The 26678-nt window shown below is 43.8% G+C and overlaps 1 protein-coding gene across 2 annotated transcripts in view; it reads right to left on the bottom strand.

The window, feature by feature from the left end:
• Window positions 1-26678, bottom strand: part of ap3b1a (adaptor related protein complex 3 subunit beta 1a) — a 41078-nt gene that overhangs the window by 13123 nt on the left and 1277 nt on the right. Inside the window, exons 1-22 of one of the 2 annotated variants that reach the window (XM_028417181.1) lie at window positions 24317-24474; window positions 23321-23396; window positions 23157-23231; window positions 21149-21244; window positions 20447-20607; window positions 19497-19563; window positions 14801-14983; window positions 14223-14372; window positions 13430-13527; window positions 13288-13342; window positions 13137-13208; window positions 12996-13058; window positions 12210-12342; window positions 12006-12115; window positions 11735-11911; window positions 11186-11372; window positions 10509-10639; window positions 9552-9708; window positions 9298-9454; window positions 7170-7323; window positions 5540-5588; window positions 4722-4825 (exon numbers count right to left, since the gene is read on the bottom strand). In XM_028417181.1, coding sequence (XP_028272982.1) covers window positions 4722-4825; window positions 5540-5588; window positions 7170-7323; window positions 9298-9454; window positions 9552-9708; window positions 10509-10639; window positions 11186-11372; window positions 11735-11911; window positions 12006-12115; window positions 12210-12342; window positions 12996-13058; window positions 13137-13208; window positions 13288-13342; window positions 13430-13527; window positions 14223-14372; window positions 14801-14983; window positions 19497-19563; window positions 20447-20607; window positions 21149-21244; window positions 23157-23231; window positions 23321-23396; window positions 24317-24474 — 2613 coding nt within the window. Of the gene's footprint in view, window positions 1-4721; window positions 4826-5539; window positions 5589-7169; window positions 7324-9297; window positions 9455-9551; window positions 9709-10508; window positions 10640-11185; window positions 11373-11734; window positions 11912-12005; window positions 12116-12209; window positions 12343-12995; window positions 13059-13136; window positions 13209-13287; window positions 13343-13429; window positions 13528-14222; window positions 14373-14800; window positions 14984-19496; window positions 19564-20446; window positions 20608-21148; window positions 21245-23156; window positions 23232-23320; window positions 23397-24316; window positions 24475-26678 lie in introns of those variants that run through there. The other variant, XM_028417182.1, reaches the window with a different exon arrangement.

Here is a 26678-nt window from a genome sequence, read left to right as displayed (position 1 = left end):
AGGAACGAACGGCAACAGGACAGCGCTTCAAACCGCTTATTATCACCAATTTGACACAGTGGACAGTTAAAGCCTGACACCAGTGCCCACACAATCCCCCTTCATCCTCCCATCTATTGAAGGCCTGTAACACCTCATGTGTAAATAAGAGAAGAAGAGGGATGTAACCTTGACTTCTTTTTTTTTTTGGCTCGCTGTCTCCACCCTGGACAGGAAGGAGAGAGGTGACAATGAGCGAGGAAGTTGATTGAGAGGCTCTATTATGCATCAACTTAAAGGAAGCTCCTGTGATGGATGACAGAGACACCAGTCACCTTCAGAACCCGGACGCTGCGTTCCCAGCATCCTTTCTGGCAAATGACCTGAAAATCCCGCTGACATATTCAAAAGGGCTAACCGGCGCCGGGCAGCCTTGTAGTGAGGAAGAGGAGGAGGAGGAGGAGGAGGAGGAGGGGCGATTTCAAAGGAGGTGTACAGAGATGTATGGGCATATATTGAAAATCCATTTCGGTTTTTTCACACCGGCACCGACAGGATTTTCATTATGCTCTACAAGAGTTGTGAGGATTAAGGTAAGGGACATGTGTTTGACTTTAGGCCCCCTAATTGTTCCCTTCAGTCAGGAGATGACAATTAATTGAGGGGCGTCACAAAGACCTTGACGGCAAATTGAATTAAATAAATGTTACTACAGCCGCCTAGAACTACTTTGATGGAACAAGAAGTCTCACACAGACAGAGGTTAGTTCAATTATCCCAATTTGTTCATAAATTAGCTATTCTGAAATGATTAATCCTCAAATTCCTCCATTACAGTACACTGGAATTAACAGAGCGACTGTTATTCAGAAACAGTTGTGTGTCCTTGATCTGAGTTTTAGAGTGAAGGGACGACGCTTCCTTTGTGTTAGCAACATGAATGAAACCAAACCGACACGAACCAAGCAACACTTTAGTCGACAAAATCCAGCAAAATAAAGTAACACTGGTAACAGCATTTTACATTCTTACGGTTTAGTAAATAAATATTTAGTCAAAAATACTCGCTTTCAAAATTTTCTGGTTGAAAACCAACATATCTGGCGCCCTCCGGTGGTTACATCTATGTAGTGCAGGTGTCTGTTTTAACGTAATCCTAATCCTGACTAAGTCGTTTTTCGTGTCTAAATCAAACTGAGGCTGGAACGTGAAAATGTCAGGACGATAAGGACGGGTCTTGACGTGATTCATCGAGTACCTCATCCTGAGATCTGGTTTTACGGACTGCAGAGAGAAGAAACAACTGAAATATCAGCCTGACAGACCTGACACCACTTTGGTTTGCTGAAATGCTCAACTGACGCCTCATCTATGAAATATTGATCATCTTTCATCGATGTTTTGTCAGCATTGTCATGATCAGGAGCCTTTTGTCCCTTAAAACAAAGCACTACCAGCTCCGCCCCTAAACCCTGACTACCTGAAATCTAATCTGAAGACTTTTGGGGCCTTCAGTTTGAGTTTTGAGGATCACTGTCGAGTCCAGCTGACTATAATTTAAGCTGATAATCGTCTATTTTACTTCCTGTTTTCACAGTTTTCTTCTCTACTGAAGGCGGCCATGTTTGTTTTGAGTGAGGCGGCAGTGATCTAGTGAGGATGTGACGTCTGTACATACAGAAGAGGACTTAAAAATTTCATAATTTGGGCATTATTTGCACGCCATACATATTGTAGAAGACAAGACTTGTTAAAAGAAGGAACCTCACAGTAGTCTGGAAACACACAGAATGGTCCTTAAACATAGAAATTAAACCCCTAACTGTGCTATACTGCACAGGAACTCTGACTGTAGTAAATAAACGCACAGTAACAGCAGCTTATTTATGAAAGCAGAGATATGAACTCATAATTATGTTTATAGATTTCAAAATAAAGGGTTAAGACCCTCATTCAATTAAATAAATACAGTAATTAAACAGCTAAGTGGCTGTCGCAGCAGCGAATGGCAAAGACAACACACACACATGTGATCAACACCGAAAAAAGGCGAACGACCAAAAAACAGAGGAGGAAGGAAAATGTCCTCACGCAGGTATAAAGTGAGCGTGAATTAATGAGCGAAGGAACGCCGTGTTAAAACACTTCCTGGAGGAGCTGCCGGCTGTTTCCGTGTGGGCACTTATTCTTGTTTAAGAGGCAATCTCTGCAGTTTGAGTGGCAGCAGGAGGTTTGGAGGGCAGGAGCCTCTATATTCGTGGCGCTCCAGGTCCTTCTGCTGATTCATAATTAGACGTGAACCCCGAGCGCCCACTACGGGGGGGGGGGGGGGAGGTCAGAGGAGTGAGGAGGGGGGAGGCGAGGCGGCGGGGAGCAGGGGGGGGGGGGGTGAGCTGGCGCCCGGCTGATGGACACCAAATGAACAAATTATGATGGCCCCCTCTGGGCGTGATGGGGTCAAACGCCCCGCGCCCCGCCGCTGACAGTTCAATTTCCCCCCAACGCAGCCCCATTCGCTGACTGCTAATTATGAATGAAAAGTTATCAGCCTGAGCCGCCCCCGCCGCACACACGGACAGCGGTCGGAAGAGGGTTTTTTGGGGCGGGGTGGGACGGTGGGGGATTTAAGAGGCATTTGTGAGAGATCCTAATGTCAAAATGTTATTAGAGAGAGGGGTTGCATGCAGAAAGCTGAGGAGAGGAGGAGCTGGGTCAAAGACAGTGACCAGGGTTAATCTAAATGCCTTTGATAACCATGCAGTAATTCTCTAAAAGGGCCCGAGCGCTCAGCTGAGACAGACTCGCTGCCTCTGTGGGCAGATTGCTGAGAAATAGAAATGACACCGGGGCCAGAGTGTGTGTGTGTGTATATGTGTGTGTGGGATAGAGCTGCATGCACAGGGAGGTGTGTGTGTGTGTGTGTGTGGATAAAGGTGAGGTTATTTACCCTTGTCTATGAATCCCGTTGCCCATCATGTATTTATGCATAGAATTGACTCTAAATCAGATGTTGATGTGCGAAAAGTTCCCTGTTCTAATCTGCATTTCTATTCTCTATTACTCCCTGGCCTTCACCTGAGGAGGAGAGAATGACTAACAAGACTTGTGCTGCATAAATGCTGGCCTGAGAGCAGCTGTCAATCATACTGACTGACAGGCGGGGAGGACTCGGAATGCAGAGCAACTCCACACACACACACACACACAGAGCAGAGCCAAGCGGCTGACCTGGGACAGTGCAGAGGCCGGGACTGGACATCAACACACACACACTTAAAAACAGACACGTTCAACAGGAACTCTTCCCTCTGACGCACCGTGTTTTGCCACACGTTGCACTTGAACGCACCACAAAGACCAACAAACATCTACGCCTGCATGACAGGGAATAACTCCGACCAATGCAGATTACACATGCCGAATTAGCTAAATCAAAGGTTTGGATTACAAAATTCAGAGATTCACTTCCTGCCAGGCTTCAAGCTATGTGGCTGCAGCTTAACCTCAGGGGGTTCAGACCAACCAGCAGCCTGTGAGGAAGAGGCTTATGCTGGCTGGTTTGGGTTTACACAGATGCTACACTGCTATTTGCTAGCTCCACTGAGGCTTGTCCTCCTCTGTAGTTGGTAAGCTCGTGACTGACAGGTGGTCCATCCAATCAGCTGCAGGGTGTTCTTTAAAGAAATGCCTGATGTATGACAACTATATAATGTCAAATGACTCATATGAAGCTAAGCTAAATGGCTAAAATGGTATCTTTAAAAATAATCATTGCATTGTTTGCAGTCTGCTCTGAGCAGCTGAGTGTTCCCACCTCTGACAGACAGTTCTTGCAGATGTAGGAGGTCGCACTATAAATAAATGTACCTTAATCGCCTAAAAATACAAAAACCTTCACCTCCAGCATTAAGATACCTTTGAGGAACAGAAATACATTCAGTTCCATCTTAAAAATGATAAACTTGTGTGATAAAAAGGAGACGGACAACAGAAAATGAATGATTTATCTATTAATCATTTACATAAATGACTGTAAATTTACGACCTTTGGAGAAATAAGCAACATTTTGACAATGAAGTCATATGATTAATAAAAAAGAGGGGAAATAATAATCGTGACTTGTAGCCTCGGTTTGTACTGAGAGTAATTTAACTGATAAAATTCTAACATGATCTGAATTTTCTGATTTTCTTTACGGCGACACGAAATAGACACAGCAACAGCAGAAAGAATGATCCGGACATTTTCCTCCCAGGAGGAGAGGAAAAAAAAAAAGACAAGATACAAAATACACAGAGGCGTTTACACAGTGAGGAGAGAAAGGAGCCGTCACAGCAGGAAAGGTCAACCATCAGATATACACAACACGGAGACACCAGGGACGCAACATCTGACAGAGAGAGATGGAAGGTGACGGAGAGATAAGAGAGCGAGAGGAGGAGAGGAGCGGAGAGTGGGTGGATGCAGAAATAGAGTTCAAGGGTGTGGAAGAGTGAAAAGACAGCCAGAGACTATAAGAGATACAGGAAACCGGCGGAGCTGCTGCACCGTTCTGACTGGCTATAAATATAACAAGGCGGAAAAGGTCAATAGTTTGTCGTCTGGAAGCAGAAATGTTCCACAAGGGAGAGAGGCTCATTTCACCACCTCACACACAGCTCTGCTGCTGCTGTATGAGGGAATGACTGACTCTCAGCTGATGGAGGAAATGTCAACACACACACACAGGAGGTGAACCAACCTGCATGGTGGAGGAGACGTTGGAGAGGGAGAGGCCTTCGAGGTCAGACAGCAGGCTCGAGGAGAAGACCGAAGACTGTGGAGTGTTTGTGGGTGCAGGAGAAACTGAACGAAGAAGAAACGGGAAAATTATAAAAACTACAAGAAATGTGTGATTTCACATACTGCCACAAGGGGGCACCAACAATTCTGTTACAGCAGATTTAAGGCCACGTTCTGTTGTTTTAGCCACAACATAGCACGTCAATGCACCATATGTAAAAGACAAGATTGTTAAGGGCTCATCATTCTAATTAAAGTGAAATTGATGTTTCTCTGAGCTACTTATTGCAAGAAAACCAATTTCAGCACAAATGTTGGGGCTGAATGGGACGCTAACTCTTAGCTAGAAGGCTAAATTCAGCTTTCTTACTCATTAGCAAAACATGATTTGAGTGGATGTAAAAGCTAGCTACCTCGCTATTTGACTTCTCAAACTAACGTGATAAAAACCTATACATTATGTGCAACAGTGTGGCTTTTAGCTAACACAAAATGAAAGCCAAGAGTGATGCAAGGCAGGACCAGTTAGCCCGCTAGCTATACCCTAGCAGGGATCTGGAACATTCAGTGAACTTTTAGAGTCAAATAATAATACTCAAGGTTGCAACATACAGTGTGTGAGATAAAAAAAAAAAACACGTGAAGTGTGAGTATGTGTGCATGGGTATGCTAACGATGCTAAATGTTACCCATGTACATACTCACACTTCACATGTGCACACACTCCCACATGATCTTTCCTTTAGGATCTTTTAGCTAATTTCAAAATGAACTCACAGTCATCCAGGTCCAGTAAAGAGACTTCTTTCTTCGACTTCACCGCCGCCTAAAAAAAAAAAAAAAAGCAAACATGCTGGTGAGCAGCTCAGAGGAAAACAGTGGCACTGAAACTGAAATGTTTCAATTTCACTGTCAGTGTCTCTGAAGACCTGACACACTCATCCCTGCAAAAAAAACCCCAGACTCTCTTCATTTATACCCAACACGTGTGGAATTTTCACCCATCAGTCATGCATGGCATCGTGTCACAGCCACTGCACGCCACCTCCTGCGACTGAGCCGGGTTTGTCAGGTTGTTGGTGACTCGTGGGGATTACAACACAAAAAAATAAAACCTCATTCAAACGAACAAGCGCCTTTTATCACCCTTTTCTCTGTGCGCTCCTAAACCAACCAGGCTCCATTCACGTCACATAAAGAACCATAAAATTCCACTCTGCACCTCCAGGCTGAGCACATAGGGACAGAGAGACAACAGGAGAGAAAACAAACCATAAAGTTAGAGGCCTATCTTATCAGATTCCCTCTGATTGACACTCGGTGCCGGTAATAGAGATGGAAACCTTGTTAGCAAAGGGTGGTTGGAAACAGAGGAATGTGTGTGTGTGTGTGTGTGTGTGTGTGAAACAGGGGGTAGATGCATAATTCATAGGCCAAATGACAAAGTGTATGAAATGAGAATTTCATAGCATAGAAAAGCAAAGAAAGAAAAAAAGAGGAGAGGAAAGATCCACACGTGTGCAGCAAGGGCGGCCATTATCCTGCTCACAGTGACATACTGTCAACACCTTACATCAGAAAGTCGTATTATATGTTTAGTAACAGCTGAAAAACAACATCTTTAGAAGCAGGTAATGAATCCAGCAGTGCGTTGCCACGGCAACAAAGATCCACATACACTGCCGACTGTCCATTTTTTTTTTTTTTTAGATCTAGTTTTTCATAGGGAGGTGGAAACTGTTTACATTCTGTCACAATCTATCCATGTCACATGACTAATCAATGGCCATGAGGGCAGTCTCTACAAGTGACACACGGTGAGGAGTCATTTGTTTGTCCTGCACATATGGAAGTGAACTGACAATGACGTTAACAAAAAAAAAAAAAACACACGTCGTACATGCCCACACATTTTTTAGATTAGCTAGGTTTATGTGGATATCAGCTAGCACAAAGAATCACAGAGTGTTTAAAGTGAGGCCAAAACATGTGGGTCGCCCCCTGGTGGCTGGTTGCAGTATAGGCCATCCTTTAAGTTAGTGGATGGGGCCCAACTAAAAGTACTCAAATAAAGTTTTTAGAGATGTTTGTTGGCGTTTTAGGTTTTTTTTTTTCAGGCAAATCTGTGTTCAAATGCTCATCTTTTTCAGTATGTTTATAATAATCAGGTATTGTTGGCTAAAAAAGGAGGATGTGACAGCCAATGGAACATCCAGGCTGCTGGCTTTGCCAAGATGGAGTCTCTTTCAAACATGGCTGCCCCCTAAATGAGGTGTTTTGGCCTAACTGTTGTACAATGAGCACAGGTGAGACTGTCCATTTGTATTACACACACATCATCGATGATGTAGTGCTGGGTATTTAGGATGATGATGTTTTGTTGATGATGTTTTGATCTTAGCGTCACCTTGGGTTTGGTCTTTGCAGGCGTCTTCTTCTGTGGTGGAGGGGAGTCTGAGTCCGAGTCGTCCTCGGAGTCCGTCTCTGAGTCAGAGGAGCTTTCCAAAGAGGAGGAGCTGCCGCTTTGATCCATCGGTCCGTTACCGTTTTCATCTGAGTCACTGAGACGCACACAAAAACATGCACGTAAGAAACAAGCACACAAATATGTCACAACAAATGGTCACGTACAGCAGCATCGTTTTCCTTTTTCTATCTGAAGTGAGCGCCTGAGCTGGACCCTGATCAGAGCAGCAGTGATCAATCTGTTTGTTTGTGAAGTTAATTCACTGCAGCGTTCAGTCAGAAAGATTTTTTCCATCTTTCTTCTCTCTCTTTCACTTCTTGCTCTGTCCCTCTTCAATTTGTCCGGATAATGAGTGTTTACTCCGCCTGCCTGGGATTTTCAGCCGTTAAATTAATGAGGGGAATTGTGACGGTAACTGGCTTTTTAACTTGGGCGATGATGAAAAGCCAGTATTAATTTGGCCTACAGATTTCATTTGCTGCGAACAGGAAAAAGTGATATAAATCACTGTGGGCCTGATTAGGCCCTGCCTGGAATGACTGGGCCATAATGAGGGCATTATGCTGTGTTTGTTGTGGAAGCACTGGGGTGAGCTGCTCTAATTACCGTGTGTACGTGTGTGTTTGTGTGTGTGTGTGTGTGTGTGTGTGTGTTTGAGCACTGGGGTGAGTTGCTCTAATTATACTCTCTAATGGAGAGAACAGGGTCAGCCGGCGGCCTGTCACACATCGAAATCAGGTACATTCTGTGTGTCCGTGAGCCAATGGAGTAGAGTGCATAAGAAAGTAAATTTGCCAGTGTGTCAGAGAGGACTGCGTGAGCATATATTCAGTAGTAATGACTCAAATCTCATTCATTGGTAACACCAGGCTGCTAAATGACCAATCAAAAGTCATTATCCATTAGCCATGTAAATGTGGGTTACGCTACGGGAGGAAAATTCTCCTTGATTAGCTTGTTAATGGAACTCACACTAACGATATTCCAGCAGCCCTGCCAGCCTCACAGTGTGTGTGTGTGTGAGGAGAGCAAAGAAAGACGGGGTGTTTGTACAGTACGTTGTTATCGTACATTATTTTTATCTTTCTACATGAAAAAACATGATTTATATTCTATCCTTAGAACGCCAAAACCTGGCAGTGCATCATTTTTTTTTTATTTTCTTCACTTAAATTGCCAAAGAAAAGGCAGATTTTAAGACTTTATGCTTTCCAATTGTACTTAAATGCATCATGTGTGACCTTCAGGGACGTAAGATCGACTCTAAGCTTAAAATTAAGTGATATTTCATCGCTTCTGTTCCACTAATCACCATAAACAAATTATTAGCACTAGCAAGATTATGTAAAAAAACAAAAATTTTTACAGTTCTTCTCACAACTAACAGGCTGTGTTTGATCAACCTGTGACCAGCTGTCACATGACAAAAATTCAGCAAACTTTGAGGGGAAAACCTGAGTTGTAAAGGCTGTAAACATGCACATGGAGCTCTGATTTATTTAAACTCAATATTGGGGGTATTTATAAAAACACACATTTCTGAGTTCTCTCTATTTGTAGCCATGATTGTGCTGTTTTCACGGCGGTGCAGGACTTTATACACATAGACTGAACATATGACAGGAGTGGAGAAATGCCCAAAAAGCAGAAGAGGTACTGAGGCGTGCATGATTAAAGGAAGCTTTCATGACAATTTCTGGTGAAGCCGTGGACACAAATACACAAAACAAGTAGCACCTTCAAATCTTTCAGCGTTTTCCCGACACACAGAGGATGAAGTGTTTGTGGAAATTAGAGAAGAACAGAAGGAAATATCCTGGCGGCGAGCAGGCTGCCACACAGATAATAAAAATGGCTCAAGTTCTCAACAGATGGGGGTTGAGATTATTGATGCAGCAGAGTCAGAGTCACACATGTTGCTGAATGCAACCTCAAGTGCTTCCTACAAACACACACACACACACACACCTGTCTAATTATCTGAGTGAGAAAGGGAGAAAGTGAAAGAAGCAGGTAACATCTGGACAGAGGAGGAGAAGTGCAGCACACAGCAGGGATCTCAGCCAACCTGTCAGCAGCAGTGTGTTCGCTCGTCTTCAGCGCCGCCCTCTTGGTCTTTTTCTTCTTCTTTTGTTCAGATTCAGACTCACTGCAGCTCTTTCCAGAATCAGTGGAGGTCTTCTCTGACTCTTCGCTGCTTTCCTCCTCGCTCTCACTGCCCGACTCTGCAGCACAAACACACAGTTGAGTGAATATGATGCCATAAATTTCTTACTTTTATTAGAAATTATATTATTTTATCCCTCTGTGGGGAAAAAAAACCTTCACTGCTGCTGCTGCTGCTGCTGCTGCTGCCGCTGGCTTCACTGCCACTGCTGTCTGAACCTTCCTCTTCCTTCTCATCTTCATCGTCCGAGTAGAACTTGTCATCAGATTTTTGCTGCTTGGCCTTCCCAGCGATCGGCACCCACTCTTTCACCTGAACAGGCAAACATTCAGAAATGTATGCAAACATTTTGCAGTAAGTAAACAGTGAAACATTCACACTAAACAACTTCATTAAGTCGCCTCTAAATGACTGCTGCATGCTTGTTTATTGTTTTATTAGGATACCCATTAGCTGCCAAAAACAAACATTTTGTGGAGAGAAGAAAAATCAATAGTATCTCTCACTGAAAAGCAACTTTTGTTCTTCAGCTTGTAACAAGAACAACAAAGTCCTGGAACAGAGGTATGAACGTTCATTTATCCAGCTCAGAGCTGCAAAACAAACACTGGAAACAGGTGATGCTGGATGTTGGTATGATTAATAATGCAGCTTATTATTATGATGTGATGAAAAAAGTTGCTAATTCATCATCTCTTTCATCTTGTGTGTGAAAGGGCCCAAACAGGGTCATTGACAGGTCAAATGACTCTGCCTCTGAACATGCGAGTCTGCTACTCGTCCATGCTGTAGCACATGAGATTTATTTACCTCCTGGTCACATTATTCATTAGCATTTAGCTTAATATTAGCATATCACAGCCAGGTCTGCCGCCTTTATTGTCCCTAGAAACATTTCTGTTGTGCTTTGACTAATTATATCAGCCTTGGCCAGCATACTTTTGCTCTGTCTCCTTCTGATCAGCAGTCACTTATCAAGGATTTAGCACTTATTAGAACATTAGATATAATATCAGAGGAGTAGGGACACAGTCTCCTCCCCTTTTTAGCAGGTTTACAGTGTTAAAATATTCTAATTTCAGTGTAAAAGAGACCTAGAATAGATTTCTTACAGGCTCAATGACCTCCACATTCCTCACAGACGCGTCAGGAGCGACAGCCGGCCAGTCAGACAGCTCCTGGTATCCTGCCGCCTTGGCGTTGAGGCTGTGTGAGAGTGTGCCGAGCTGGAAACGATCCCGATCTGAACTCAAACAAAACACAAAAAAAGTAGGAACCATGACGGTGGAGAAAAGTAAAGTAGCCTTATCCTTAACAAAATGTGATTAAATGGCGCCAATAGGCTGATGACAAACTTCTCAAGAAGAGCAGAGCCAGGCTACAGAAAAAAAAAGCTTTCACTGGTGAATATTAAGAATGGCAGGGGTGGTTAAGGCTCTCCATAAACATCCAGAACCGTGTGGACCGTCTGTGAATTTTAATGCTGCAGGAGGCGTTTTTTGTCCCTTTTGTCGAAGAGCGAACAGACAGCTAAATGAAGGAGACTTCTTCCCCTGTCTGTGTCTGAAAAAGGTTAGCATTAGCTCAATAATTTACCCATCTCATTAGTGCAAGGTAAAGGGGTCTGACCTAACTGCCCTTCAGAGACACAGACGCACCAGAATAATGATAAAACCACAGCCTGAATCATCTCTGCAAATGTATTCAGTGATTCTCCAAACAGGCGCGGGGTTTTTATAAAGCTATTTAAAGTTATTACAGGACAGAATATTTAAAATGCATGAGCTACCTTTGAAAGCAGACTCCAGCACCGGAGCTGGTTTGGAGGCCAGTAGGATGCGCCGGGCGTACTTGCTGAGGGCGCCGCTCTTCTCGTGAGGAACGATCAGCTGTCTGATGAAGCGCGTTCGGTCTCTGATGTCGTAGTTCGGGTCGTATTTGCCGAGGTTCAGGATGTACTGAGTCAACAGCTTGGTCTGTCAGGGCAGAAGAGCATGATGGGATGTGTAAGGCATTGGATCAGGAAGATCACGATTAGTTCCAAGATTTAGTGAAACACTTTTATTTAAACAGACAGAGCACTTCCACTGACAAATTATTAAACCAGCATAAAGACCAAACTTGCTGACAGCGTTCTCACTCTGCTCTTTTACTGCAGTGTCTTCCCTCTTCTTCCCAACACACATTATGAGGAGCAATAATGTGCTCAGCGTCTGGGCTCATAAACCCAGCTCAGAGGCCAATAACCCCCCCACCCACCCAGCCCAATAGGCCTTTAGACAGTTGGTGCCATCACATCACATGCTCTCATTTAGCGCGCTCTCTCTGTGTTTGGTACCTGCTTGGAGTTGGTCAGGTAAAGTTTGGCAGCGAGGTTGACCGTCTGCAGCTTCACGATGTCCTCTTCTGCTGTGAAAGTCTTGGCCACCTTCCGGAGCACATCAGGCGCGATCTTTGGCACGCGCTCGCAGTACTCGCCCATCATCCACAGGATGCTGGCTCGGGCCATCGGAACCTGAGCCAAAAAAAAAAAAAAATGACACCCAAACTCTGTCATGTTTAAAAAAAAAAGCACAAATAAGAATATAATAACGGCGGAGCATACATACAGTGATGTTGTCGAACAGCTTGGCCATGTGTTTGATGATCTCGCTGTGCTGGGTGGGCTGAGTCTGAAGCAGCTTCTTGATGACCACCACACTCTCGGCCACCACCGTCTCTGCAGATAATAATAATTAAAAACAAAACTCCTCACACACCTGGAATAAAACAGAAGAAATGAAGCATCTGCACAGGGTGAGGGCGCTCTTTACCGTCTCTGTTGGACAGCAGCAGCACCAGGCCGTTGAGACACGTGTCCGTCACCTCAGAGATGTTGGTGGCACACCTGCCGATGGCCTGAATGGTGGCTGCCGCAAACGCCTTGTCCTGACTCTTCACATAGGTCTAAAAAAAAAAAAAAAAAAAAAAGACATCACAATAACAACGAGGGGAAGAAAGTGTTGAAAATCAGCAGGAGGCTCCTATTATTAGACTTTTTTATGCATAATATATTTTTGAATCATAGCCCGTGATGGGTGTCAAGCTTTAGGAGCATATTTTGGGGACATGCATACAACACATTCACTCCTTGTGTGAAGACATTTGTCTGTTTACAGTCAGAAAAATGTACACAAAAGGGTAAAGATGTATGAACATCAAAAAAATCATTGTTTCGAGAATAGTGTCTAAGGATATGTTAACCCTCTGAGGCCCAAACCCACAGGCCTGTTAGATGTATTTGATAAAAAGCTGCCAAAAAAACAGACCAAAAGCAACCAAACTAAGCTATAATTGTCTTAAGTCATCAGAATTTACTCTTCGTGTCACATTCTGAAATAGGCCATAAAGAACTGGCAGCACTAGAAACATCCTCAGTGCAACAGTGAAGCCATGAATCATGTTCCTGCGACCGGCACATGGACCCGTTCCTGATATTATCAACACTTAGCGGCCACAAAACATTGTACAAACAGATTTCCATTTACATGGAGGTGAATTCTAGTAAAATATTATTGTCTTTTGCCATCTTAGATCAAGTATTGTCTCAAAACACAGACCTGAAACTCCCTCAGGATGGTGGAGATGTTGGCTTCATTGGCCAGATTGGTCAGAATCTCCAACTGCAACAAAGGATGGTGTCATGATGATTCCAGAAAGTAATGTTCAGACATACATTACACATAATAAGCGGCAGCTACCTTGAGTGTTTTGATGTGCGTTGCATCGGTGGATCTCACGTAGAAACTCTTCATAAACGGCTCGAACATGCCCTGTTCAAACAGACCTCATGTCACGGCACAGGCTGCATAAACCCCACCACGGATCTGCCGTGTCCTCCGTCACACTTACCTTCCTCTGAATGGACATGGTGGCGACGTTCTGAAGCACGATGTACTGCACCTCTCTGCACAAAGAGATTCAGGTGTCAGAGAACAAATGCAGGCGACTGCACACAGGAAGTATTTTGTGTTGTTGTTTTTTTTTTTTTAACCTGTGGCTTCTCAGAAGTCGGACCAGTGACTTGGTGACGATGCTGACTTCATGTTTTGGCGCCAGATGCCAGTAAAGCTGTGCAACACACATCACAACCTAAAAAAAACAGATATGAGCTGTGTGACCAAAAGTAAATGGACAGCTGGTATTTTTTTTTTTAATTGAAAATGTGGATCTTTGCTTCCTTTACTTTCTTTCAGATTATTTTTCCTTTATTCTCTGCTTCTTCTGTAAGTTTATTACATGTCACGCCGCCATGTCTACCTACACAAAAATAAACCCTGTCTTCCTGTGCATGCATCCCTCACGGCTCCACAAAGGCGCTCATGACGTGACTCTATAAAGGTAATTTTTCAGCGGAGCTTTAAATAGCGGGGAGGACGTGTGTCCGTCGTCGCAGGCAGAATGAAAAGGGCTCAGGCGTCTATGAAGATGGAGGATGTCACCGCGTTGTCGCGAGTAAAGACACAGCATGTCACATTTTAATCAACACTTTCATTTGGGAGCATTTTTCCTCCTGCTGCTACACAGCAACAGAGACCTTGAGGCTCCTGGATGATGGAGATCTGCACTCACTGTGTTTTTTTTTATCAATCCTGGGAGGAGGTGCACTATAAGAGTAGCAGGTTTTCCCGTCTGTGTGCATTAAGTGTCCTGCTGTGCATGAGGTATTTATATAACACAGTGTGGCCTGTAATGCTTTAGGTGTGCAGGAGTCCATACGGGGCTGCAGCAGCAGCAGCAGCATTTTCGGAGGATTTGAGGCTGAGTTCATATCTGGACAGACTCACAGCAGTGTTCCTGCTCTGCAGCAGGGGTTTGGTGTTCCTCAGCAGCAGTCTGTGGTCTGGATCCATGACGTAGGGCTGCTGCGTCTGGTCTTTCTTCTCCTCAGAGTCAGAGTCGTAGAACGCCTTATCGTTCTCATCAAACACAGTACCCTGGAAACGCAAACACAGAACATCGTTCTACATAAAGTGAAGCCTTTCACACATTGTTCTGTGTGTTGTTGCATCTTTAAGCTGTCTGCGGAGGTCACAGCACAAGAACCCAGCGCTGCATCAGGCTTCAGGACATTAGGTTTTGCACTGCTATGGATCAGTCTCTCAATAATAAAGAAGAGTTATTCTTTATGTCGAACAAACTCTGGTGTGACTGCACCATCTAAACCTTGGTGTACGCCAAACAAGACCCTTTGAATGACTAAAATGTGAACGCAGCACCAGGCAAACGCATCTAAAAGAATCAAAATATATAGCTAATGGGGACCAAGAATATAGGATTGTGTTGTTTTAAACCTGTGACATTTTATATTCAAACAGCCGTTTGACTAAGTAATAAAGTCTTGATATGCCACTGTATTCCTCACCTCCTTCCAGGGGCTGGTGAACTGCGTCCTGGCGTAGCGTGTCAGCATGGATATGATGACCACCTGGCCCCACTCCTCCACGTCCACCAGCAGGTTGCAGAGTTTCCTGTAGTTCTTGTGGATCAGATCGATGCGATCGGGGCAGACCTCCTCGAAGGCCATCACCACACTGCCGGCCACCAGCTGCAGATCAGAGAGAGAGGGGGGAGAGAGAGAGGGGGAGAGCGGCTCGTTTAAGTTTTCCTCCTCTTTACTGTTAATGCACGAGTTAATGGAGTTTGTGAGGATCTGTGGCACAAATTGAACAAATACTTTATCTTTTAAACCAGACTCTGGAGAAATAAAACACAGTTTAACAGACGCAACCCTGGTTACGCAGTATTATAATTGCACTTCAAAAAATAACACGATGCCAATTTACAGCACTGATTACAATAAACACGGTCCAGCCTCTGAGTAGTTAGCTGATAATTAGAGGGAAGATGTTTGCCTGCATGTGAAAGAAATCCATCAGTAAGAGTGTTTCTTACTCTCAAGTATAAATGTTCAATTCATGGAGAGAGCGGGCCAGCAGCTGAGAGAACCAATAATCAACTATGTTTTATTGGTAGGAGGAAAAAACCCATTTGGCTGCTGCATGCTCCCCCACCGCCACACAACTGCCTGCTGCCTCGCTGACTGACTGTGAGGCAGAGTGAGTGACACGGCGGCGTGTATTAATATGCAAACAGCATTATCACAGGCAGGCAAACAGCAGAAGAAGAGGAGAAGGGGAGCAGAATCTGGTCTTCCCAATTAAAGCCTTCTGGGCACCGGTGGCCCTGTGGGAACCCGGTGCATTTACCCACCATGAGCCTGCATTGATTGTGTGTGTGTATGAGGTGTGTGTCTGTACCTTGGATCTGTGCGATGATTAGCTTTTCTGACACACTAAACACTGATGGATGAATCACTAGAGGATCAAACAAGCGTGCTTTATGGCGTTACAGTGATGCGTGAAGTTATATTCAGCCAGAGATGCTCTGAAAGGCAGATCTAGATGGGCCAACTGAATGATAATGTTATTTTACACTGTTAAAAAATGCATGTTATCCCACCTACTTAACCTACTACTGACAACCAAAACTTGATGACAGCCATTTATAAGAAGCATTTAGATTTGGTTTCACATCATACATTGTCCTTCTTTAGCTGCCGCTCAAACCCACAGAAACCAGACTGATTCTTTGTATAGAATAGAACAGGAATTAAGATGGTTGGCCAGGGTAGAACTGTATCCGGCTATTGACTCTGCTGGTGTCTTTGGGTGGAGCATGAATGGAGCTAAGGCAGGGAGGGTGACCTCTAGGCTAGTGATGTGTTGCAGCCACCATCTGTAGTTATAAGTTGTTATACTGACAGAAGCAACAACAACAGCCCAGTTTACACTGTGCCATTTTTTACGATCTTATAAGACCATTGCATGACACACTATGCCACGTGACAACGGTACAACGTCAAGTTTGATGCGTGCAAATTGTACGATGACCATTTACTGAATCAGGTTACGACGTACGTCAACATGCGAGGAGGAGGAGGACATGGAGTGACAGGTCGTAGCAGCTGTCACATTGTGAGACAGTCATCCTAAATTTCTGACACCGAATTTTATCTCGCCGTCATAAAACCTGCCGCTCAGTGCGACGTAAGACCATCGTTTTAGAGCCACGGCCATGGATATCCTACGATGCTCGTCTTTCGTCTGTGACAACCCAAAATCGCACAGTGTAAACCCGGCATAAAGCTAAGAAATTAAGCTAACATGGAAGCTGCAGTTCCTACAATGACCACTTGAGGGCTAGCTATAGAAAGCGAGTCATTCCTCACAGACCTCCATGTTAAAAATGTCCAAACCGTCACAGGTCACTTAGGTCATTTGAGGAACTGCAGTTCGTGGCACTTCCCTTTGTCTCTACATCTCAGTTTATATCAGTAATTTGCTCTGAATAATCCACCAAACAGGGCTTGAACTGGTCTTTGGATTATAGAGAAAGCCACTGAAATAAAAACAGTTTGAAGCCATTTAAACTGACAGTTTAGACAGCTGCTGAAGGTAAACCTGCTCAATTAGTAACAGACTTGCAGCACGTGTCGGCATCTGTCATTCTCACACAGCCTCTCCCGCCTCTGAGGTGCATCCCGCTGCAAGCCTTTGTGCATTCTCCACCAACTTCCCCCATTAGACACAGCTCCAAGGTAAACTACATGCACCATCAACAAAACTGACACCCCAATATATGGGGTTCATACGCCTCTCCCCCTCCTCCTCGACCATATTATCTACCCTGCGTGACAAGCCGGTAATGGAAAAATCACACTAAGCAAATGGTTCTTCTAATAACAATAAATTTCCTATAAAATTATGAAGGGCCCATACCGTTTCCTTGCATCTATTTTGCTATGAATTCTAATTAGGGTGCCAGAGAGGCAGAGAGTGCTGGGTCATCACGTCAGAGACGTGTGCCTTTTTGATTGATGGCCCGGCGTGGGGTCGGCCTATCCTCCCCGGCTCTCCTCTTCCTCCTCCTCCCTTTTTTCTCTTAAATTAATGGGCATCTCACCTAGCCCCTAATCATACCACCATCCTCCTCCTCCTCTTCCTTTCTGTTCTCATTTCAATTTTGCAGAAGGAGCAGCAGCAATGAGGAGGGAGGAGGTGGGGGAAGGCGGGAGAGATCGATCATTTATCTTGTAATGGCTGGATAATAGATCCATCACGGTAAAACAGCTGCACAAACTCCTCTGTTGTCTCTGTCATCAGGCCCTCCCCATGTTCTCTTTAAGTCATCCTGCCTGTAAGCAGCAGCTACACCTACACGTGTCACAGCCGTTTAACAGAGCAGGCACATCTGTAAAAGGTAAAACGTCAGCACGGAACAGTAACCAGACGCTTCCTCCCTCCACCGACGCCACAGCGACACACGCTAAACAGCATTTAGCCACTTATTTGGAGCTAATTTGCGTCTGAGTCTCAGATAGTTCGTGACACAGCAGGAAAAAAACAAAGGTTTAATTAATAATCTTTAATTTATGCGAAGTAAAATCAAGCCTGACCTAAAAGTAAAAATGTCAACCATGACTAAAGGTGATTCAAACGACCTGAGCAGCGTTCAAGAGACAAGACAACATCCAAGATAAAGCAAACATGGCCACCATACAGATCAAATTGAATATATTTCTTAGAGTTATGACACTAAAGTAAACCTAAACCTTTGCTTGCTTGGTAGCACAGCATTACCTGAACAAGCCAGGCCTCTTTTGAATGGGTCAGTTCTATTTAAATAAGCCAAATACACTCTGTATAAAAGTGGAAATATTAATAATTCTCCACCTAACATTCCACCCAGTGCATGCTGGGACAGGTTCAGGCCTACTTACTACACAAAATAATCCCTTATGCAGCACGGACAAAACACTGGGTGATTCTCCACAAGCTGTTCTGAACAGGCACTGCATTTGTTTTAGCATTTTTAGAAAATACTACTTTAAAACATGTCATCCTGGTGACTGTCTTTTGGATGAAAACCTGACTTTTAGCTGCTAGTGTGGGTCAGATTGACTCTTTTTTTTTTTATTCTTGTCCACATCTTTCCATTCCTATGACTGGGATTACACATCTCTGGGGACACCAGAGAAGCCTGGAGTTAGCTTAGCGGAGCCGTTCCACACATGCACAATACATTTCACAGGGTTTCTGGTAAATCTGAGCACTGTCCCTGCACGACTGTACATTCTTTTTTTAAAAAAAGAAACTCAAAGCACTGGATGCATCAGCAGCTGCTTTGGTCACTGTCCTATACAGGAAGTGAAGCACACACATCCATGCAGATGATCACATTTAGAGTGTCATCAGGAGGGGTTTGTCATGACCTTTGTTTGTCTATGGAGCCTTCTCTCTCCAGGACACCCCACACTCCTTCCAGCATCATAAAAAAAAAATCCACCATGTTTAGGTTTTCCACCATTCATCACCGACTGATGTGCTTGTGTGTCTGTGTGATGACGGTGCCCTCCTCTCTCCGTCCCCTGCCTCGCAATGTGGGAGAAGTCATCTGTCTTCGTTAGCGACTGGGGCTAAATATGCTATGCATCTGGTACTGGGCTTTCCATCCCCCCCTTTGGCCTGAGCTGCTTTGTTTTGTTTGTATAATGATAGGTATACTCTATGAATACATAATTACAGCAAACTGTGCGCACAAACACAGCAGCCTGCCTCCTCCAGCCAGCGTCTACATATCTGAAATTGGCATTTAAACACCCTTAGTATTCACTGTGACCTCCTCAAATTAATGTGCTGCCTGCTGACTTTTAATGGGGCTGCCCGCATTGTGTCTGTGACCAGCCTGAACACAGAATCTGAGAGTGCAACTCATTTACGGTCCATTTTGGGGAAAAAAAAAAAAAAAAGAGACGAAGTTGGCCTTTGAGAAAATTAAGCTGACACTAGCATCAGTGCGAAAATTCCTTCCAAATGGACACTTAACAAGGAGCATCTGAAGATGTGTGGGTTTAAGTGGGTGTTAACAAACCATGGCATTGCTGAATGAGCTGTGGGATGGAGGGCTGAGGGGGAGACTCGCTTGACAGGGGCGCCCTCCAGTGGCCACTCTGGCTGTGTAAACTGTATTGTCGAGAGTGTGTGTGTGTGTGTACTTACTGTGCTTTTGTCCTTCAACAGCTTCTCGATCACTTCGATCAGCTGCTCCTTCTGGTCTGCGTCCAGGCTGAGGACAAACGACAGAGAGCTCTGAGACAAATTTGTCAACTACAGAGTAGAAATTATTCACATACGGACAAACAAATTAAATCATGTCCTGCGTGTGTGCTCAGAATACGAGGATGACGGAGAACAACTATCCACGAGGACGGTTAATTTTCTGCTCGAAGCAGCGTCCAAAAAAAAAAAAAAAACAACACTCCACATATCAGCACATACACAACAGCTCACTGTGAAGCGGGCAGCAAATTAAGATTTCAGACTTTTATGAGGCGTCTTCATCAGTTGGACACCATGTTTTTTTTGTTCTATTCTGTGCTACAGGCTGATTATGACTTTGAACCTCAGAAGTCCTTCCAATTTTCCACTCCTGTCACATGTTAGGTCGGTGTAGGCTCATTGTTTGTTGTAATATTAAGTCCGCCACCTCTATGGAAACAGCCGAATACTGGCTACAAGTAGAGAGAACTCGGGCCAGGACTGTGTGCAGCATAACACGGTTAAAAGGACAGAAACATCAATTGTTTTCCATACAGGTGTTAACGAGCTTTACAGCTATAAATTTTCAAGTATTTATTCTTGTCATGTGACTGCTGGTCACATGTGAGTCAATCATGGCTTCCTGGTTGTTTTTTTACAGAATCTTGTTGCGTGGAATTCTAACTATGATCAGGCGTTAACAAAACCATAGGTCACACATGATGCATTCAAGGACCTGCAGAAAGTTAAAAGCATATTTGTCACTCTTGTAAAAATATAAAATATGTGACCTCTACTTTGTTCGTAGCCTGCTGATAAGATGACTGCACTCCCTAAATCAACATTACCCATCCTTTGCTGTATAAACCACTCAGGAATGAGGTGCTGAGCACAGAGGCGTGTTGTTGTACCTGTACAGCTTCTGGATGGCGTGGGCGGCCGTCTTCCTGACGTACGGTGACAGGTCACTCGCAGCTTCCTTGATGGCCAACATCATGATGGGGACAATTATGGGGACACGGACACTGGACAAAACCCTCAGGGCACTCGCTCGGATGAACTGGTTTGGATCCTACAACAGAGAGAGAGAGAGAGAGAGATTATTGATTGTTTCATTGATGATGGCAGCTGTGTTTATAACAACCAAACATGCACATAAAAGAACAAGCAGTGAAGAACTCCGGCCAAAAAAATTGCACTTGAACACACCACGAAAGACTACAGCCAATGGCCAAGTGGGACGTACAACGCACGCCTGTGTGAGAGAAAATGACTCTCGTTACCAGCAGGTGGCAGTAGTCGGTGTTCGTCATTCAAAAAGGTAGAAAGGAAGTGCTACAACTGCAGACCACGGACAAAATGGTTGGTTATGAGTTTCTTCTTCTTTGGTGACGATGTTCCAAAAATATTCACATATAAGTAGAGATCAAAAACCAATCCTTCTTTGACGCTGTGATACGTTATCGTTTCTCTCATGCACTCATTTCTTTAAACCGAAGAGCCTACAAAAGGCAGAGCTTTCCATGTGCGGTGCAAATTTCAAGGAACACACAAACAGACAAAAAAAAATATGTATTCAAAAATAAACAACAAAACAAAAGTACTATTGTTACCTTAAGAGCCCGCTGGAAGGTGCTAATAGACAGCAGAGCCAGGTCCTGCTGCTCCTCGGCGTACCTCACCAGGTAAACATACACAAGCTTCTTAAGCTGCAACAGGCAAAACAAATATTAACGTAGCACATGTGGAAGCCTGAAGAAGACGCGCTGGTTGTTTTTATAGGTAATAAAAAACATGAAAGATTGAAACAACAAAGCCTCACAGAGCAGGGAGCGCCTGTGTTTACCTTGTTTTTTGCTGTCTGGGCAGTTTATTATTATTTCAAGTTGGAAAAAAAAAGGTTTTCTTCCTTTTGAATTATTGGCCGCCCACCTCATCGGTCTTGTTTTAGCGTCCACGCCTTCTTTTCTCAGAGGAAAGCCTGAGATAATATTTGTCCTGCTTCATGACAAGTTTAACTGGAGGTCAAAGGTCGCACCTCAGTTACTCTGAGGACTAAAACATAGCTGTGGGTTCACAGATAAAGAAGAACAATGACGATTTTACTCGAGAAACTATTTATAATTTCATTTATGAACCGTCACAAGTTGGAGGTCAGACGTAAGGTTACACTTAAGGTACAATCACCTGGAGCTTTAGCTGGTAATCAGCGCCATGCTTTCTAATGCAGCCTGTATTGACCCGCGGTGGAGCAGCTCAGTTCTCAATCATCGTTGTGATCATTACTGCTGGAATTAATGGCATTACTCTCTATAAACCATCTGCTCTCAAGGATCTAGGTTTCTGTGACCACAAAGCACACGGCTGACTCCAGTCTGAGGCAGTTCCAGGCGGTAAGCGTACTTATTTATCGCTTCTTTCTCGTAAAGTATGTGGTTTTAATAACTGAAGAAAATTAGAAGATGTCAAAACAGGCACAAACTGCATGCTCACATTCTGTTCTGCTCTGATAAGTGAGGATTAATGGCAGCTCACGTCGAGGCTGGGAGCAGAAGAAGAGGCCATTTTTAGCCAGATGTACTGTAGCTGAACGTGGATGAGCGAAAACACAAACCAGGACCTCACACTACCTTAGCAGCTGGTGTGCATGAGGCAGCAGAGAGAAGATGTGACTGTGGGCCCTCTCCTCCCAATTACATCCACCCACCTGCTCCCCCACCCTGCCACGAGCTGCTTCGGCTGCATGCCTTGCACACAGCGGCCGGCCTTCAGGCCCCCCGCTTCATGCGCTGCCCCTCTCACGCTACCGCTGCCGCTAATCAATATTCACAGGCTCCGGGGGAAAAGGGAGCCGCTCCCGAGCTGCTGCTGCTGCTGCTGCTGCTTAGTGGTTCGGTCGGTGGTTGGAATAGGCTTCACACATTACAGGGCTGTTGTATAACCAGCATCTTACAGCATCTTTATGCTGCTGCAGCTGCACCACGTTATGATTGGGATTTGCAAAAGCCAGCTGTGCTGCTATTGATTAATAAGATGAACTGATGGACTAATTGCCGAAAAATCTGTGGTGCCCATTTTCTGTATCAGACAACAACAAGTACAGCTGCTTTACAAAACCTGCTAAAAACTTTTGTCATGTGACTAATGGTCACATGTGAGTCAATCAAGGCTTCCTAGCTGTGCCCAGGACGGTCTATTTTAGGCAAATTCTAAATTTAGAGTCTCGATTTGGTCAAAAACAAATCAAGAAAACATGTCATACTTTTTTTCTCCAGCATGTACTTGCTTCGTTTTATTTTAAAAACATGTAAAAAAAATGTAAAATGTAAAAAAACATGTAAAAAAAACATGTAAAAAAAAGTAAAATGTAAAAAAATGTAAAATGTAAAAAAACATGTAAAAAAATTGTAAAATGTAAAAAAAATGTAAAAAAAACTAACTGTATGTAAAAAATGTAAAAAAAAAAAAAAAAACTAGCTAAATTAAGGAAAACTTTCAGTCCACATGATGCCATTATTGTTTTTGAAGGTCCCTCTTAACGTCACACAGCTTGCTGAAAGAAATGAATCATGCACACAGGCAGTAATAATGACAGCAGCCGTTGTCTCAGTAATCACATACCTCAATGTTCTTGCTTGCAACATTCTTCACAACAGCAGGAAACAAGTCGGAAGCATTCTTCCCTTTGGCAATAAGCTGAAAAAAAAAAACACAATTTAATTTCCAACATAGAATATTTTCATAAAAAAAACACACACACAGTGGTGAGAGTTTTGATGACCCACCCCAACGATCCTCTTCATGGCCTCCAGTTTGAGTGACTCCTTGTTGCTCTCCAGCATCTCTTTGAGGTCTTCATTCCTGCACACAGAGAACAGTCGTTGTGTTATTGTGTGGAGCGGGTTAACACTTTGACGAAAAGGTGCTGGGAAAGCTCCATGTAAGCGACATCTGTGTCAGTGACACAGGTTACAGATGTAGGAGTCACACACACCGTGTGCTGACAATGCAGCCCTTCCAAACAGCAGCAACAGTATTCACACTGTTATCGACAGTGCTCATTCCTTGGCTAATGCTAACAAACCATGTGGCTCTTAAACCGCACAGCAGGTTGTTTGTTCCATACAGAGGCCGAGGATGAACCGCAGAGGAACGCAATCATGGTGTAGGTTCAACGTCTGACATTAGATTTTGACAATGTTAGTGAGCTACGGATGTTTTATATTCTCACGCCATGATAATTGTTTTCGGACAAGCAGCAACCTCCAAGGCTAAGAAAAAAAACTGCAGTTCCTCAAATGCGCACTTCCCAAAGTGAGTAAAATCCCCGTAGACCCCATCTTAAAATGTCCGGTTTCACACTCACAGCAGAGACACACCTCAGCTCCACTCAATTTGCTTCTTTTTGGATTATCCGGATGCTCAGGAGCATCAGACACAACCAAGATGGCGACTGAGAATTTATCAATCTTTATATGCAGTGAGTCATGCCTCATGACAGACAGATTATATAATAATTTATCCAATTATCTGTCAAGTTTTCTTTTAAAAGCACAGATACTTTTAGCTCAAAAAGCTACACCATGACTTTTGGAACTCCATAATCTGCGTTAACAACTTGTAGTTTGACTTCTTACCCCAACTAAACTTTTACAGAACACATATTTTAAAGTTACAACATGCAGAGATTGAATGACAACACGTTACGATAAGCCGAGATACATCCTTAGAACATTTGCAGCACGTGTGCAGTCACACTGGAGGAGATCTTACTACAATACCCAGCTTTGTGTGCCTCCTTGGGGCTGCTGGTGTGTGTGAGGGCCTGCTCCTCCTGGCTGGGCTCGGGCTTCAGAGTGAGCTGTAAGTTCTCAGCAGACACCAGCGCCGTCCTCATGACTCCCGCCGCCTCGGAGCGTAAAGAGAAACCAACTTCCATACCGGCTTCCCGTCAACAGCTGGCGTCGCCTCTGACACAGATGACGGTGATTCCACAAAGTGAAGAGCTGTAGTCGTAAACTTTCCTTCAGGCTGTGTGCTTTGCTCCCTCAGCTTTATTTACAGTTGTCTAACTACCAAAAGGCTCCACTGGCTTTGTGACTTTTTGTCCTTTACTTCTCCCTCTTCCTCTTCTGTTGGCTAAAAAGTCACAAGATGCCCTGTCAGCTTGTTAACGGCCAGTCATCCTCATGCCTGGAGGGTAGTGCCTGCGAGGCTGGATAAGACGTCCTCTTCCTCCTGAAATCCTGCTGGTCAAATGGCCTCTCCTCTCCACACAGACTTCCCTATATGTAACGCTGACTATCACCTGCATGTGTATGTGACTGTGGTCACTTCCCTCCAGGGGAAAAAGGAGGGCCTTATCTGCACTGGTGGGTAAACACTGGGCTACCTTTCATCACCACCACTGCACAATAATCCACTTTAGGCTGCCACCAGTAAGAGCGCAGACCCTGCCAAGTCTGGCTGACAACAAGGCCAACAGGACAGGCCGACATCAAAGATAACAGGGCAAAGCTGAATGTCAGGAAATGGCCTTTTTTTACTGACCGTACACAAGCTGATTAATGTAACAAAGGCCTCCTATTCATGTGTAACACATTATACTGCCACAACAACCAGATTGATTAAGTGTTTATAATAATGTAGCTCTCACCTCCATCCACACATGCAAAAATAAATATAGAAAGAATAAATCAATGCAAAGAATCTGAGCTGTATGATGTTAAAGACAATCAACTGTTTTGATAAGGAAAACAAAATGGGAAATTCTGAAACATGGCCTCCATGTTAAAATGTGCAACAGCACTTAAAAACTGACATAAGCAGCTGTAATATCTAAGAAAAGGGGGATCAGTGCAATAATATTAAAGTAAAAATAAAAACTGAAGCTAGCTCCATCTGTTCTTATGAATTATCTGAATAAATACAGCTTATCCAGCTGTGATTCAGGCAAACATGCCAGGAAGTCTTGGGAAAATATGCAAGGTCTTGTTAAAATATGTGGATCCACCCCTGAATGAGGAGTTTCCCAGTGACTGAGAGTAAGACTGCCGAACAACCACTATTCACTATAATGCAAGAACCACAAGAAGAAGAGAGCATCGTGCAGGCTGAATTGATTAGCATATTTCCCTCAAATCTCTCTGCCAGACAATTAACAAATGGGACAAAATTAACTTTGCTTAAATCGAATATTCATTTTCATACAGTAAATCCACACAACCAAACCACTCAGCTGCTGTGGAACATCGTTCTGGCCACAGATAACAAATTAATCACATGTTTTCTTGCTGAGGCCGGACATCTGGCTCTCAGACAGGAATGCTGCTGCTGCTGCTGCTCTACAAATACAAACAGTCAGCAAAGATGACAAGACAGAGATGTAATGTTTGCAGGACAGGCTTCTCGTTTGTCTCATCGGGATTCATACATGCTAGATACTGGCACATGCAACATGCATGAGGATAGTCGTTCATTGTGTCAGATGAACGTGTGTGAAGAGAGGTGTCGTTCATGGCCCTGTGATTTTCCTTTAGACAAACAAATGATCCAGCCTGGTGTGGAAACACGGTCATGTAGGATTTTAGAATCAAATGCAGATATAAGTTTTCAGTCAGTGTGTGTGTGTGTGTGAGAGTGAGCAGCGAAAATGTGTAATCATTGATTTTCCAAGAAATGAGAAAATACAGAGAATTGATACACTGGTGATCTGCTGCCCTCTAGTGGCATAAAAAGATCAACACAAACATGATGCTGACGAGCCCATTTCAGCCTCATGATGATAAAGTGATGCTTAAGCGTGCTTATAAAGATGATTGTTGAGAAGTCAGAGGCGCTGGTGCTGGTCCACCATGACAGTTTCACAGAGAGCTTAGGACTAAAAATAATTTGGTATTTCAGGACAAATTCTAACAGCAAACATAAGATTATACACTTCATATCCATCCACACCTCTGCACATAAAACATGGCCATGTAAATGTATAACACTGTGGATCATATAATAGAGCAGTAACATCATTCATATTTAAATACAGTGTGATAAGGTCCATGCTTAACAGTACAGTATGCTATTCATGTCTTGGTAACATAATGTATAATTAATGCAGATGGGTTTTAACATGTTGTTTTCAATATTTAT

The sequence above is a fragment of the Parambassis ranga genome, chromosome 12 (genome assembly GCF_900634625.1).
Source record: "Parambassis ranga chromosome 12, fParRan2.1, whole genome shotgun sequence".
Classification (NCBI taxonomy): domain Eukaryota; kingdom Metazoa; phylum Chordata; class Actinopteri; family Ambassidae; genus Parambassis; species Parambassis ranga.
Note: the sequence above shows the minus strand (reverse complement) of the source record. Positions and strands in the feature narration are given on the sequence as shown.